The following is a 15,941-nucleotide window of genomic DNA, read 5'->3' on the forward strand; positions in this document are numbered from 1 at the left end:
TTTCCAAATTTTACCATTTTGATACCTTTGCGGTCTCTGACACTCGCTTTGGCAGAAAGGTGCTTCAGGCCGCGGTGGTTAGCTCTACATAGGCCTCTTTTTTCCCACCCGGTTCTTCTTAGGGGACAGCTTTGGTAAGTCCCCACTGTCCCTGTGTCCCCCAAGATTACCTGGAGAAAAGGAGATTTTGTGTACTCACCGTTAAATCTCTTTCTCTTCAGTCTCTTGGGGGGACACAGGGCTTCCCTCCCTGGATTGAGGCCCTCACTTCCGTCAGACATGATACGGTTGTTTGTTCTATTATAGTTAAAAGTTATTGTTATCTTATGTCCTGTTGACTTTGGTACAAACTGACCTAAGCTCCGCCTGCTGGGGGTATAGCCAGTGAAGGAGGAGTCAGTTGTTTTCTTAAGGTTGTGTCCTGCCTCCTAGTGATAGCAGCTATACCCCACTGTCCCTGTGTCCCCCAAGAGACTGAAGAGAGAGAGATTTAACGGTGAGTACACAAAATCTCCTTTTCTGTGATTTGGATCTTCATACGTTAAATCTGATAGAAAATCATGTAAACATGAAATAAACCCAATAGGCTGGTTTTGCTTCCTATAATAATTAATTATATCTAAGTTGGGATCAAGTACAAGCTACTGTTTTATTATTACAGAGAAAAAGGTAATCATTTTTTAAAATGTGGATTATTTGGATCAAAAGGAGTCTATGGGAGACAGCCTTTCCGTAATTCGGAACTTTCTGGATAATGGGTTTCCAGATAACGGATCACATACCTGTATTTCCAATCCAAACTTTTCGACTGTAGAAGATTTACCAGTGATCAAACCTGAGTTGATTTGACCAATGACCCCAGCTCTATAGAATGCATGAGATCTTCATCCAATCTGAAGCAGGCTCTTCTGTGATTCGGTGGATTGACCCTAACTACAGTCACATGTGGCCTACTATGCAATTTTATCTTCCATGTTGCCAAATTAATAATGACTTTAAAGCAGACCACAGCAAATCAATCAATTTACAATTACATAAAAATGAGATTTGTTCTGTAGCTATGTAACAAAAATACTCTTTAATATTCTTTAAAGTATCCCGAGTCCAATACTATCTATCATACCCCAGAATAAATGGCACCATAAGTGCATTGGCAGTTTCATGTATAAACATCCCAGGACACATTGCAGGATAAATGTAATACAAACTGAATGTATGATCCCCAGGCAAATTAAATGTATGTTGTCCCCAGAACATATGGGAGGCTAACGTTCCAATTCTGGGCGTAATACTTCTACCCTGTTTGATGAATAAAACTCATCGGTGTTGGTTTCTCCCCAGTCCTTCATTAAAAACAGCTGATGCATTATTGATATGAGACCCGTAGTGTGGCCCCTATTTTAATAAGGAAAAAATCATCTTCTGAAACTTGTAATGAGAAAGAAGTGTTTTTTAAGTCTAAGTTAGTGAAGCAATTTGAATGCCGGGAGATCAAATTGTTCTCATATTTGGCAGAAAAGGAGAATCGCACGGAAGCCTATGATTAAGGGAGTTACTCCCAAAACGCGTCAGGTGATGTTGGTGGAATAAAACCACCTTTTTATCTTACCGGAGTGTCACCTTTTCATCCTTTGAGGAATTGCACGGTAGCCCCAATTATAAAAATGCCTTTGTGGGCTGATTGGCCCAGTATATGAAAGGTTAATGTTAGGTTTTACCCACAAGGGCTAAGTGGTCTTTGTCCTGGGAACTAAGTTAACAACTTGATGAACTTTTCAAATAGTTCTAGCAATTAAGAGTAATTGTGTCTTCTGGCTCTTGCTCTTACACTAGCCTTATCAACGCTGGTCATTGAGCTGGGAGTTTTTCAGCACTGCAGGATTCTACATATGAAGCTAAATGCGCCTGTTGAGCTGGAAATTAGTATAAATATACTACAGAGTCCAGGGTCAAGGTCTGGAATTGGCCAACATCAGCTGACGGAAACAATGAGGCTTCTTTTATTATGTATTTTACAGGCCTGCTTTTAAATTTATAATGAAACTAAGGACGTTTTACTTTGCTCGAGGGACATTCAACAGGTTTCAGCTTTCATTGTTCATTATGAGGCTTTCACCTAGTAATTGTGTAACTGTGTAATTGTGTAATTGTGTAATTGTGTAATTGTGTAACTGTGTAATTGTGTAACTGTGTAATTGTGTAACTGTGGACGTGTGAGATGTGGCATCTACCAAAGTTTTACAGCAAATGCAACTGTGAGTGATTGATTGAATATGCAAGTTGTTGCTCACATTCTAAGTGAGTGGGAATTATGTAACTTTCAGTGGCATTAAAATGACATTAGAATGTGATTCCTTTGGCTCAAGTCAGCTGCTGCTATAAATGCAACCCTCTGCGGCATCTCTGGAATTACTGCCACTTTCAGGGTGGCACAATTCAGCAGAAGAGGCAGGATAGATGCCACAATGCTTAATACGACTATACAGAAGTGCAAGAGGTGTGTTCTGACATTGATGAATGGTATCAGCTGCACTTGCAGTTACACAAATCGCAAATGGCTCTTATTGTCAAGAACTGTGCAAGGAGGACTCCTGTGTCAGTTTACTATTATTTTACTGATACAATGTAAATAAATGGCATTATGGCTTTTTCACTTTTATTATTGCTCACAGATTTTATGTGTTTAATTTCCTCTTTACAGGTAACAACAAATATATTATGGGTTAATCAGGCTGCCAGTTTGCCAGTGCCAATATGGGTGATTATACTTGCTGTCTTATCTGGCTTGCTGCTGTTATCACTAATGGTGTTCATAATGTACAAGGTAAGGAGCAAAAATGCAACAAATCTATTATGTAAAGTATAGATGTTGTAAAGGTAACACACTTGTCATGTTGCCAGTATCGATGAAAACACCACTAATCACCCAGATCATTTACATTTCCGTGGTACCTGGTAGTGGCACTAGAAAACACAAACTTTCACCCACAATGCTTTTTATTCAACTGAATCTGAAGCAATCTAGGATGAATAGAAGCATTTTGAAAACGACCACAAGTTTTCGCATCTAAGGGGCAGATTTATCAAAGGTCGAGGTGAATTTTCGAATGAAAATAATTCGAATTTTGAGCTACTTTTTGTGTACTTCGACTAAGGAATAGTCCAAATTCTATTGGAATTTGAAAAAAAAAAAAACAAATTCGAATATCGGCTTCGACCATTCGCCATCTAAAACCTGCCGAATTGCTGTTTTAGCCTATGGGAGACCTCCTAGAACCTATTTGGAGTCAATTGGTGGACTTTGAAAAACCCAAAGTTTTTCTGGAGAAAAACATTGAATCGAATTCGATCGAATGCGCTATTACTTTGATTCGTACAATTCGAATTCAGCGAACGTGGACCTATTCGATCGAAAAGGGAACTATTCGACCAAAAAGAAACTTTGACTTAATTTCGGTTGTTTTTTTTTTCATTCGAATTTCAAAGCTTTTTTCAATTCGAAATTCAACCCTTGATAAATATGCCCCTAAGCGTTGCATGTGCCATGGCCCTAAGACAGTCTGATATTCTTCAGTGGATGATTCATTTGAACCCATTTATCACAACTAGTGAGTGACACAATGAAATGGGAATCCTTGATGAAGAAGGTCATAAAACCAATTCCATTAAACAAAATCTTAAAGGGGCAATTCCTTTGTATACTGCTTCCCCACTGGGAACCTTTAAACCGCTATGTTTGCTGTATCTGGTTCCTACAAGAAAGTAACACAACTTAGAGTTCAGGAAAGGACCTGGTTGTTGGAGCCACAATACATATATTTGTCCACTCATCTGCCAGTTCTATTCTCTGTGTGACAATTTGCCATAGTAAAAAGCCTTTTTGAATTGAACCCTTTTATTTACATTGTACCTAGAATTCATGCATTTCTAAAAATATTGATATCTAATTATTTTCTCATTGTAGTTGGGTTTCTTCAAACGTGTTCGACCCCCACAGGAGGAGACTGAAAGAGAGCAGCTTCAGCCACAAGAAAATGGTGAAGGAATTACGGACACATAATATAAAGGGTGCAAATGAAAACCTGTATAACGTGTAAAGCTTCTATTTCATAAGTAGTAGCACCTCCCACTATCTGCATTATTCTGTAAAATAGTTTCAGCTTTGATCACATTTTTTAGTTACTTTGAGTTTTTTTACATGCACAGCTAAGATACAGAATACAAAGGGGAGGGTTAGAGTTTGAGAGGCCTTTAACTTTATTGCATAATTCTCTAACTCTAAAGCGTATTTTCCGAGTTTAGGCAAACATCACAAATCATATGAAATATTGACTATTTTGCTTTATTTTTGGTACACTGTATGAGCTTTAATCACATAATCATTGATTTCCAAGCAGTAACAGATGCATGTACCAGTTGATGCCACTTTCTTATTATGATTGTCCTGTGAAGAAAGAGTTTTCTTGATGAATTATTTGTTGTGTTGTAAAGGAAGTGACCTGATATTTCCCAGGATACATACGTCTGTTACCTTTGGAATTCAAACTACTGACATCATTTCAGATACTTTATTCCAAAAATGTCTTACTATAGAGCAATTCCAGATCACGTGTTAAAGATCTGCCCTTTTTATCTAAAACCTGGGGTAACAATCCTCTTGAATACCAGCCTTTTTAAGGCATGCTACACTGATACAAATATATGCCTGGTGTAATATTGATATCTGTAAAAATCTATTAGTGTTCTTAAAAGTAATACCCATAGCTGATTTGGCCAACACCAAATTGTTTAAGCTACACATTCTGCCCATTTATTGAACAACAAAACCTTTTTGTCAAGTAAACAGTTACAAATGCTTGAGATCAAATGTTTTTAAGTAAGGATTAGGAAGGGAGGAGAACTACAACTTTAGCAGTAAAGCAGTAGAGCAGAAATGTACATTATGTTTTGGACTTCTGTACCAGCCCAAAGCAACAGCAGCATTTTATCAGTGCAGATCTGTGTCTCCAAAGATGCCCCAGTAGCTCCCCATCTTCTTTTCTGCTGATTCACTGCACATGCTCTGTGCTGCTGTCACTTACTGAGCTTAGGGACCCACTCACAATATACAGTACACATAGAATAGAAATGTCACAATATAAGACTGATTAGTAATTAATACAGATTATTGATACATGGCAGCTCAGAAATCAGCACAATTAACATCAATCATCAGTCCTGTAGCATCAGCTTATATAACAGACAAACCTCATTTTCTGCTGGATAATTTGCGACGACCCCTAAGCTTATCTTCTCAACAGCTGCTCAGAGCCCACTGAGCATGTGCGTGTCACGGACACTCTTAACAAAATCCATGACGGGAAACTCCTGTAACAACTTTGAAGGCTGGATCATTACTACTATAGAGATGCTGAACCTTTAGGCTCGTTCAATAAGTGCAGTGTCGGACTGGCCCACCGGGATACCAGGAAAACTCCCGGGGGGCCCAGGTGTCAGTGGGCCCTTTTGCTTCTATCCATTTGGCCAATTTTTATTATGGAAAAAAATGCATAATAATGTAAGAATATAGTAAGTAGATATGAAAGACTATGAGAATAAAGAGGTTGAGTGAGGAGAGGAGGAATAATAGTTTGGAAAGTGGGCCCATGGTCTAAGGTTTTCTGGTGGGCCCCTGGCATCCCAGTCCAACACTGAATAAGTAGATCAAATATTGCATTTCAAGCCATATTCATTTTTACGGTTTAGTCCTCCTTTAAAAATACCCTAACTAAATTAAAAAATCTGGGGGATTGAGACAGCAGGCCGGCAGTGTCTTTACTGCATTATATAACTGGAAGTATCTGAAAAATTTATAATTTAAGTACTTGAAAATGCTGGTTCAGAACTTTAAAACATAAGAAAACCTTTGATAATACTATCACCAATTCTTTCCTATGTTCTAGACACATCACTTGAACTCAAGTGAGAAAAAGTAGATCTATCCTCAACCATTGTTATGAGATCAATCTGCTCTATATCTATAAACAATGTTACTTTCCTCCATATCTCACAGATAGTCTTTTTATTTATTAGCAATCCAATATGTGATTTGGAGGGAGAATATAAAAACACTGATGTAGTAAGTGTGTACCATGTAAGTACCCTCTTTCTAATGTACATGGTGATCCACCAATATTTCCAGGTAGTCATGCAATAGTGTATTGTAGCTGTGCTGCCCTAAAATGCCCAGTCAGGGACGTCCATACCACCTTGCCTTTATGCAAGCTGAACCTGACTTAAAGTCAGCCTGGGTCATCTAGCATTCCATTTATAAGACTTATTAAAGAGTCCAGTCTTTTAAAAATATGCTTTGAAAAGAGAATGGGGAATGCCTGGAAAACTAGGGAGAAAATGCATCTTGCAAATTCATGTGTAGTAATGAGCAGTACTAGGGATGCACCGAATCCACTATTTTGGATTCGGCTGATCCCCAAATCCTCTGTGAAAGATTCAGCCGAATACCGAACCGAATCCTAATTTGCTTATGCAAATTAGGGGTTGGAAGGAGAAAACATTTTTTACTTATTTCCCTCCCCGCCCTTAATTTGTATATGCAAATTAGGATTCGGTTTCGGCTCGGCCTGGCAGAAGGATTCAGCCGAATCCGAATCCTGCTGAAAAAAGGCAGAATCCTGGCTGAATCCCGAACCGAATCCTGGACATCAGTACAGATTAGCATTTATAAATATATTGTCTACTCCACTTTATAGATCCATCAGAGAAACTAAGAATCCAATAAAATTCTTTATAATGCCTTTAGAGAAATGCAAGGCGGAAAGCATGTCTCTGATCAGTAGCCGAATAATCCAGTGAAAATGCAACTCGTGGTTTAGGTTCTTCTTATAGAGCAGGTTCATAGTTCTATTGTTTTCAATATCATTCTGTTTTGACATGATTTTCTTTGCATATGTCTAATTATTCATTACATCGTTTTCAAAAGCTTCTAACTCTGTATTATTGTTCTATAGCATTATGTTGTTTATCTGCCACTAGAGATTAATGTTTTTGTTACTGAAATTGTAATAAAAGATAATTTAAAAAAAAAAAAAAAGAGATTTTAATTTAATACATATTTGAAAATGTACTGGTGTACAACATTTGTTACAACTACTTTGCAAATGTAAATGTCCAAGTAGTTAAGTGACTAACATTGGGTGCATTTGTCTCCCAGCATTAAACCAGTCACCGGACCTCTGCATTCCCAGGGTGTTGGACACATATGACATTATCTCTGCCAGTGATGCACAAAAATGTGATCTTAACTGATTTTTTATTTTTCACAAGAAAAAATTAATTTTTTTTATGTATTGGCACTCGAGGGCCATCCCCTTAAAGGAGAAGGAAACCCTGTAGAAAAAAACCCTGTACCCCCCACCCCACGTAGACCCTCTCCCTCCTCCCCCAAGGCTAACTGCCCCCCTCCCCCCGGGGAAATGCCCCATACTTTATACTTACCCCTCGTATCAGATTCTGGCAGCAGACTTCACGGCATCCATCTTCCGGGTCCTTGGTAAGCTGACTGGGAGATCGGTATGCGCAGTTGCCGGTCTTCGTCAATTGTGCATGCGCTGAAATTGACGGAGATTGCCGATCTCCCAGTCCGCTGCCAGAATCTGCGACGAGGGGTAAGTATAAAGTATGGGGCATTTCCCTGGGGGGGGCAGTTAGCCTGGGGGGAGGAGGGAGGGGGGTCTACGTGGGGTAGGGGAGTACAGGGTTTTTTTCTACAGGGTTTGTTTCTTCTCTAAAGCTGCTGCCCTAGGCACATCCTCAGGGCCATGTCCTGAGTCCATCTTTGTTTCCCACACTACATTGTCATGGATATCACCTGATGGAGCCAGCTTTTGTAGAAGGTTGAGTGCTGCTGTCTGAATACGGCAGAAGCTAAATATGCAAGTGAACTGCACTTCCAGTGATGCAGCACCCCAGGTAATTGATTTGTTTTATAAATAATATTTACTTTATTACATTTATTTTATATTCGATAATTTATCAACCTAACATTTTTATCTGTAAACATCATACTCTTGCTTTGAGTCTCTGACAGATTTTACCTTCTATAAATGGCTGATTCCTGAGTCGGTAAAACATAATCGGTCCAAGAAGAACATGTATCATTTATTTTGAAAACGATTTGGTCAAATTGGAAACGTAATACATTTATAAGGCACCAACCCATATATTCTATATAGGGAATAAAGTACCCCCTTTTGTAAAATATAAGGATATTATAAGTTACCGAGGAGTTTCATGACCATATAAAGGGCATGAAACTCTGAGGTAACTTCTAACATCCTCATATTTTGCAACTGTGGGTACTTTATTTATTATAATACACAAGTTTTAGCGAGTCACGTGACAGAAATGACATCACTACTCACCGTTTATAACTGATGACATCAGAACTCACCGTTTATAAGGATATCATTTACAAGATATTCATGGCTTTTGTCTATTATATATACATATTATGAGACAGATCAGATTGATCATACAAAACATAACTGAATGTTAGGGATGCGCCAAACCCATCATACAGTTTGGAAATCCCAGCACTTTTGAAAGGATTTGGATTTTGGCAATTGCTAAGGCAAATATTTATTCATTTTGAGTTTATGATTTTACCATGATTATCAAAAAAGCTTGACAGCAATTGTGATTTTCTTTCCCTTGATCATGCTTTTTTAGAAAAAAATGCATTGTTGAGAAAAAAAAAATCCAGGACGAGTGGGGAGCTTTTTATTTTTTGAAAAATACTTGTTGTATTGTGGCAGTAAAATCCTTCATTGTCAGGTTGCCCCAAAGTGAAGCATATGGAGAAACTGTGTCCTCAAAGGATTTATCATATTTTAGGGCTTTGACCCAAATTAATGTTTACATTTTCAGCTCAAGGTACCGCTCTGAAAAGCAATGGTAAAAAGAGTGTTGGATAAGCCAGTATTTTATGCCAAGGGGGAAAGCAGCCATGCATTTCTTCGGTGTATACAATAGAGGACCTACTCTGTGCTGTGTATTGTATGTGTACTATGGATTCCACTACTTACCATGGCCAGGTAAATTCAGACACCCTCGGTTATTTTCCAGAGAGGAAGAAGTTTATTCAGATTTTCATCCAGATTTACTAGGCACTCTTGGGGTGACACGTCCTCCAATACCTTTTCCATAAATTTCTCAAAGGTAGCATGAGCCCCACAAATACATTAGGGCATTCTGATGAACAGTTAGAATCCCAATCCCGAAGGAACACCTGAAAGAAGTAGCCTCCTCACCCTCAGGTGCCATAAGGACTTAAAGGAGAACTAATGCTTAACTAAAAAAAGTAGCTAGAAATGTTGTACATTATGTTTTGGGCTTTTAAACCAGCCCAAGGCAACCACAGCCCTTTAGCAGCGAAGATCTGTGTCCCCAAAGATGCCCCAGTAGCTCCCCTTCTTCCTTTCTGCTGAATCACTGCACATGCTCTGTGCTGCTGTCACTTACTGAGCTTAGGGCCCCACAACATACAATACAGTATATATAATATACAGTACACATAGATTAGAAATGTCACAATATAAGGCTGATTAGTAATTAATACAGATAATTACTAAATGGTAGCTCAGAAACCAGTCCAATTAGCATCAGCATTTAATAATCAGCCCTGTAGCATCAGCTTATATTACAGGCCAACCTCATTTTCTGCTTGATAATATGACAACCCCTAAGCTTAGCTTCTCAACAGCTGCTCAGAGCCCACTGAGCATGTGAGTATCACTGACACTTTCCAAGATGGTGACCCCCTGTGACAAGTTTGAAGTCCTGGATCATTGCTGGCTTGAAAAGCTGAAACTTGAGGCTGGTGCAATAACTTCAGTATATAAAATATGGCATTTTTAGCCACATTCATTTTTAGGGTTTAGTTCTCCTTTAATTTAAAAAAAACGAAAACCATGGGACTCAACAAAATAAAAACACACTTTATTGGCTTATCACTTAATAAAACAAACATATTAAAATACACAGAAAAGGTGGCTGTGTGCAAAAAATGGTAGGACCTTCACATATTTCACTGTACCAGAGTACAAATTAAGCAACGAATCAGAGAAAAATACTGAGCATTCCCCCTACTGTTTGATAGAAGCACACAATGTGTAAATAATTTATACCCACACATACTAAAAGTACACCTTTCAAATATTAATATCCTCAAATAGCCAATAACCTAGCTAGTCCCTTTATAAAGTGCATGTAATTAAACCTTAGATACTAAACTGTAACAGTATGTAAAACATGCATTTTATCACATTGTGGTACTACCGCACCAAGATTGCAAGGCACAAGTGTATACAAACAAGTTTACAAGTCCTTCCCCTCTATCCGCACATGGTCAAACCCCAACACACATTTTGCATTACCTTTTTGCACCCACTTTTTCTGTGTACTGATAATAATACTTCGCAAAATGATGATCCAGGAAGTGCTCGGTTTGCCCTTTTGGACTCAACAAGATTTTTGTTCCTACATTCAGACAAATATATTTATAGCTGCTGTGTTTTTATTGCCTTCCTCTGGATCAACTAAATGTTGTACATGATTTGCTTTGGAAAAAGGCTGAACAAATAATTTGTATGCAACTATGCTGAAATACTGTGCATTGGAAGAACGGAGTATGTGGCTTATAATGTTTAAACTACATGCATGATAAATAGCAATTTGGTAGCATTGGACATACATACAATTTCACTATTTTAAAGAACATTATATAAAGTTAATTTGATAAAGCATATAATGTGGGATATATATTTAGCATGCACATCTGGAAAGAAATCGGTTTTAATACTGAAAATGAATTTTAGCTAGGTGAAACGATCTGCTAGATATTTTTAATATAAATGAATCAAACAAAATATTTTACTATTTCAGTTATATGCATGAAGAAGATATAGTTCATCTCTCTAGTTGTCTGCAGTACATCCCCACTTTTGGGGGGTTATATACACTAACTGGACCCCCGTGTGTCTGAGGCACAATAAGTTAATACTTATATACAGACTTATTTAGGCAGGACAACAATGCAGTTATGAAATGATCAGCTGCCTCTACAATGTATAAGAGGGGATGACCCATTCAGTGAAGTTCTACCAGTTGTTTTTGTTATACAAAAGGTATTCTCATGAAAGATCTAATAGTGCACTAAGGAGCCAACCGCACCCAAAAGGCATGTTGCTGGGACAAACTGATCTTTGTGGATTAATATGGGCAACGCTGCTGCAAATCTATTAGCTAGAGCAGTGATCCCCAACCAGTGGCTCGTGAGCACCAAGTTGCTCATAACCCCTTGGATGTTGCTCCCAGTGGCCTCAAAGCAGGAGCTTATTTTTGAATTCCAGGCTTGAAGGCAAGTTTTGGTTGTATAAAAACCAGGTGCAGTGCCAATCAGAGTCTCCTGTAGACCAACAATCCACATAGGGATATCAGATGGTCAATTACAACACTCATTTTCCACCAACCAGGAACATTTTTCATGCTTGTTTCTCCCCAACTCTTTACATCTGAATATTGCTCAAGGGTAAAAAAAAAGGTTGGGGACCCCTGAGCTAGCGTTTTAGTGATTAGCTATGGTTCTGTATCTATCAATATAAACACCCTTCTCCTGCTTTGGGATCATAATGATGGTGGCAGTTTGCATATATTTAGTGGAAGGGGCGTTGCCTAAAAATGACTTAATTAGCAGAGGGAGGTTCCAGTAGGAGAAGTTCAAGGTTAGATTTGTAATAGTTCACTCTAGGAGTGAAAGACAGGATCATGGGTAATAAGTAGAGGAGTCAGAGGCTCTAACGAGAAGGCTAATAAGGGTTAGTATCCCGCAGAGTCAATGCTGTCATTATACGAACCCAAGCAGTTATTCTCAGCAATAGCTAGATTCCTGGAGTAATACACTTCTTGGGTTTCGCCTAAGTGATGGAGATTGTTCATCAAGGCAGGCAATGCTACTTCTGGGTGTTGTGAATACTACATCTGATATTGAGTAACATCTGATATTGAGTAACATGAGTGACATTTTGTGCATCATTGTGTTCCATCAGCATCCACCAAGGAGAGAATTTGGGGACTATTGATCATGCTGTGTAAAACGTGTAGTGAAACACTACCAGCGATGTTGTCATAGCAACTAATCAGATCTGTGGTTTTGTTTTTTAACTGTTGAAATCTAATTGCTGATTTGTTGCTCTGGGCAACATCACCAGTAATGCTTCGCTCCATTATTTACACAGCATGATAAATAGGCCCCTTTGTGTAATGTCCATCAATAAAGTGTTCCATCTGTTTTTAAAGAACCACTGGCACCCAAGTTTATTTCAAAGATCAAGCTTTGGGTATGGGATCAGTGTGGTTAACTCTTCCTCCATGTGGAGTGTGAACAGTCACATGTAACACGTGCCTACTGGGAGTTGCCGGGAGATGATCCCAATCCAACCAGGTCTGCGGTAGGATTTTAAGGTACCCCACCCATCTACCTGTTACACAACTACAAGATGGTCTTCAATGCGATACCGGCGGATCCAACGTGGTGCGCCAAAATGCAGGCGTCAAGTCAGATGCGACGGAAAATAAGGTACCATATATTCTCGAGTATAAGCCGAGTTTTTCAGCATTCAAAATGTGCTGAAAAAGTCTACCTCGGCTTATACTCGAGTCAGTGGGCAGTAGCTGAGATTGCAGTCACTTTTAATCATTCCTATACCAACAGTTCACTTGGGGAGAGACTGCAATATCACACAATGCCCTCTGTTTGTTATATGAAAGAATAACAGTGACTGCAATATCACAGCGCCATCTGTTGGTTGTATGAAAGAATAACAGTGACTGCAATATCACACAGCGCCCTCTGTTGGTTATATGAAAGATTAACAGTGACTGCAATATCACACAGCGCCATCTGTTGGTTATATGAAAGAATAACAGTGACTGCAATATCACACAGCGCCATCTGTTGGTTATATGAAAGAATAACTGACTGCAATATCACACAGCGCCATCTGTTGGTTATATGAAAGAATAACAGTGCGCCCTCTGTTGGTTATATGAAAGAATAACAGTGACTGCAATATCACACAGCGCCCTCTGTTGGTTATATGAAAGAATAACCGTGACTGCAATATCACACAGCGCCCTCTGTTGGTTATACGAAAGATTAACAGTGATGGCAATATCACACAGCGCCCTCTGCACATGGTAGTGGGACAGTGGGACAATGCACACAGTAATCCGTTTGGCAATTCTCTGTCACCATCAACTTTGCAAAGAAGTCCGGTTGATCGCTGGGGGGGTCGCTTTGGCGGAATGTGCGCTGCTGGGAGACAGGGCTGTAGTTGTGTCTAGGCTTATACTCGGGTCAATACGTTTTCTCAGTTTTCGTAGGTAAAATTAGGTACCTCGGCTTATACTCGGGTCGGCTAATACTCGAGTATATACGGTAAGCTACAGCAATGTCGGATGCTGTCGCAGCGTTCATCTGACACGACATGACTGTCAGATGCAGACGCAGCTTGCAGTGTCTGCATCCGACCGTCGTGTCGCATCGGATGAATACTGCAACACCAACATTTGTATTTCTAACCGTATTTTCCATCGCATCCGACTTGATGCCTGCATTTTGAAGCACTGCGTCGGATCCGCCGGAATCGCATTGAGGACGCTCGTGTAGTTCTACCCTTAGTCGCATTTGTGTTAATGTTGTGTTCGTTTTCACCTGCTTTGTTTAAGCCGAAGTAATAGTGGAGGAAAGTGTTGAAGAAACACTGAGAGACTCTTTATAAAGGCACTTTTGAGTCTTGAGACAAATTAGGAGATCAAAGTCTTTTGTTTCTTTAATACTTTGCCAAAGTCCCCTCTATAATAATGTTTTTCACACCAGCATCTGAAGTTTTATCAGACAATTTTTATTTTATGTTATAAATTGATGCTACTGCTTTTACAAGAATCCAGTCATGATAATATAGAGAATGCAATGACCTCCGTTTTTGTATTTTTATGTAGACTGCAGGGAAGATATTTTGGGTAATGTTTTTTTAAGTGGGTTTCTTGTATTGGTAATACATTGGCCCTTTTTTTCTATTACCTACATGTTTGCAATTTTCAGTGTCTGGCTCCCTTGGAGTGATTTAGGGGAAGAATAAGGTTAGTGGTTACAGATACAAGGGGATTTGGTGGAAAAACAATAACAAACTAGGTCCTGGGTCAGTTCAATGCTCTGGGAGAATTGGATTCTATTTATGGGTCCCTTACGGGTCTGAAAGGTCGAGTAAAACGGTGCCCCAGAGAAAGACAAGTATGGGGTTCATAAGGAGAGGGCTCCTGGAAAATTGCCCCCTACATCTTAAGCACATCCCTGTACTTATTTCACATTCACGCAGAATTTAAAAAAAAAAAAAAAAACTCAACTGCATAGTCCTGACCTTTTAAGCCTGTGTTTACATTCAACCATTTGAGAAAAAGTCTCTTGATGTTATTTTAGTCTATCCCTCTCTCCAGCTCTTTAGTTATTTCTTCTGCTTCGTCCTATGGGTCTGAGGATAAGAAATTCATGGCATTTTCAATGTCCCTAGAATCTCTTATTATGTACCACATATAACAATTTGAAGCGGGGCTCCTATCATCATCTATTTTTGCAAGACGTCTGTTAAATGTTTCAAATACTTACATCTCTGAAGTGTTAAGGACAAATATTTTGTGGCAGATTGTGCTGGTCACGTGATACTCTGTAAAAGCTTCTTTAGTAATAGCCGGTTTAATACTGCCTTCATTAAATTAGTAGAGTAGTAGTAGAGTAGAATTTTTTTAGAAATTAGAATTGATTAAAATGCAGTCTATGGGAGATGACCTTTCTGTAATTTGGAGCTTTCTGGATAACAAGTTATTATGATGGTACAACCTAAGGATTGTAGGTCTAACCAAACTTGTTATTTATTTAAATATAATTACATTTTTTAATCCCTTTGTTATATGTTTGTTATACAGGGAACATTGTGCTTTTCATATTTATAGCAGGCTTTGAGGAGAGCGATTTTCATCCCGTACGTATTCAGAGTACAATCAATTTTGTTTATGACTGCTTTAGAATTGAAAAGACCAACTGTATTTCTAAATACATCTTGTTACTTTACCATACAAAGTGGTTCCTTCAGAACTCTGCATTGCAGCTTTTAAAGCTTAAGGCACGCTGTAGGTATAAAATATATATTAGCACTTAGGAGCAAATTCAGACTTTTTACAAGGCCAGTGGAAATGTAGTGTATATTTAAATGTATTTAACGGTTTCCTTAGAATTATGTCATGTCTAACTGCTCATTAAATGTTTATTTTTTTTAAAGGTGAAGTAGTTCAAATATTTCTCAAAAAATTGTTGTGTAGGCGTTTCTGCCATTTCTAGGAGATGTTTCATGCAAATTACTGCAGTTTTGCTATAGCGCTGATGACTTCCTATTGTGTGAAATAGAACAGAGCTATAATGTTTGCAGATAGATATAAGGAGTATCTCTCAGAAAAAGCAAACACATTTTTTTAATCAGCTGTAAGAATTGTATAACCGTTTTCATTAAAGGCTCGATTAACCTTCCAATGCAAATTGGAATGGTACTTGGAAGGGCAATAAATAACCTACAGAATCTAAAGAATCTATAGTGTTGGATAGCTCTTCACGTCATTATGTAACTTTCCAGGTCACAGAAACCAAAACAGTATGCCAAAAATGTGAGATCATATAGTGATTGTGCTTTGGCTTCTGAACATATCTGTCCAAACGTATTAGATAAAGAGCAGTAGAGTTTATAATGTCAAAATGTACAGTGAATCTACAGAGTTAAAGAAGGTTCTTTCCAGCAAGAATAATAATAATAAAAAAAAAACGTATGACATTAATA

General features: G+C 38.5%; 1 protein-coding gene across 1 annotated transcript in view; it reads left to right on the forward strand.

Moving 5' to 3' along the window:
- Positions 1 to 4,542, forward strand: part of itgav.L (integrin subunit alpha V L homeolog) — a gene marked incomplete at its 5' end in the record, with an annotated part of 65,671 nt that extends 61,129 nt beyond the window's left edge. Inside the window, 2 exon segments of the mRNA NM_001088216.1 lie at positions 2,702 to 2,824; positions 3,965 to 4,542. Of these exon segments, the coding sequence (NP_001081685.1) occupies positions 2,702 to 2,824; positions 3,965 to 4,060 (219 nt within the window). The 3' untranslated portion in view covers positions 4,061 to 4,542.
- Positions 4,543 to 15,941: the final 11,399 nt, after the last annotated feature.

This window comes from Xenopus laevis, chromosome 9_10L (assembly GCF_017654675.1).
Source record: "Xenopus laevis strain J_2021 chromosome 9_10L, Xenopus_laevis_v10.1, whole genome shotgun sequence".
In the NCBI taxonomy this organism is placed as follows: domain Eukaryota; kingdom Metazoa; phylum Chordata; class Amphibia; order Anura; family Pipidae; genus Xenopus; species Xenopus laevis.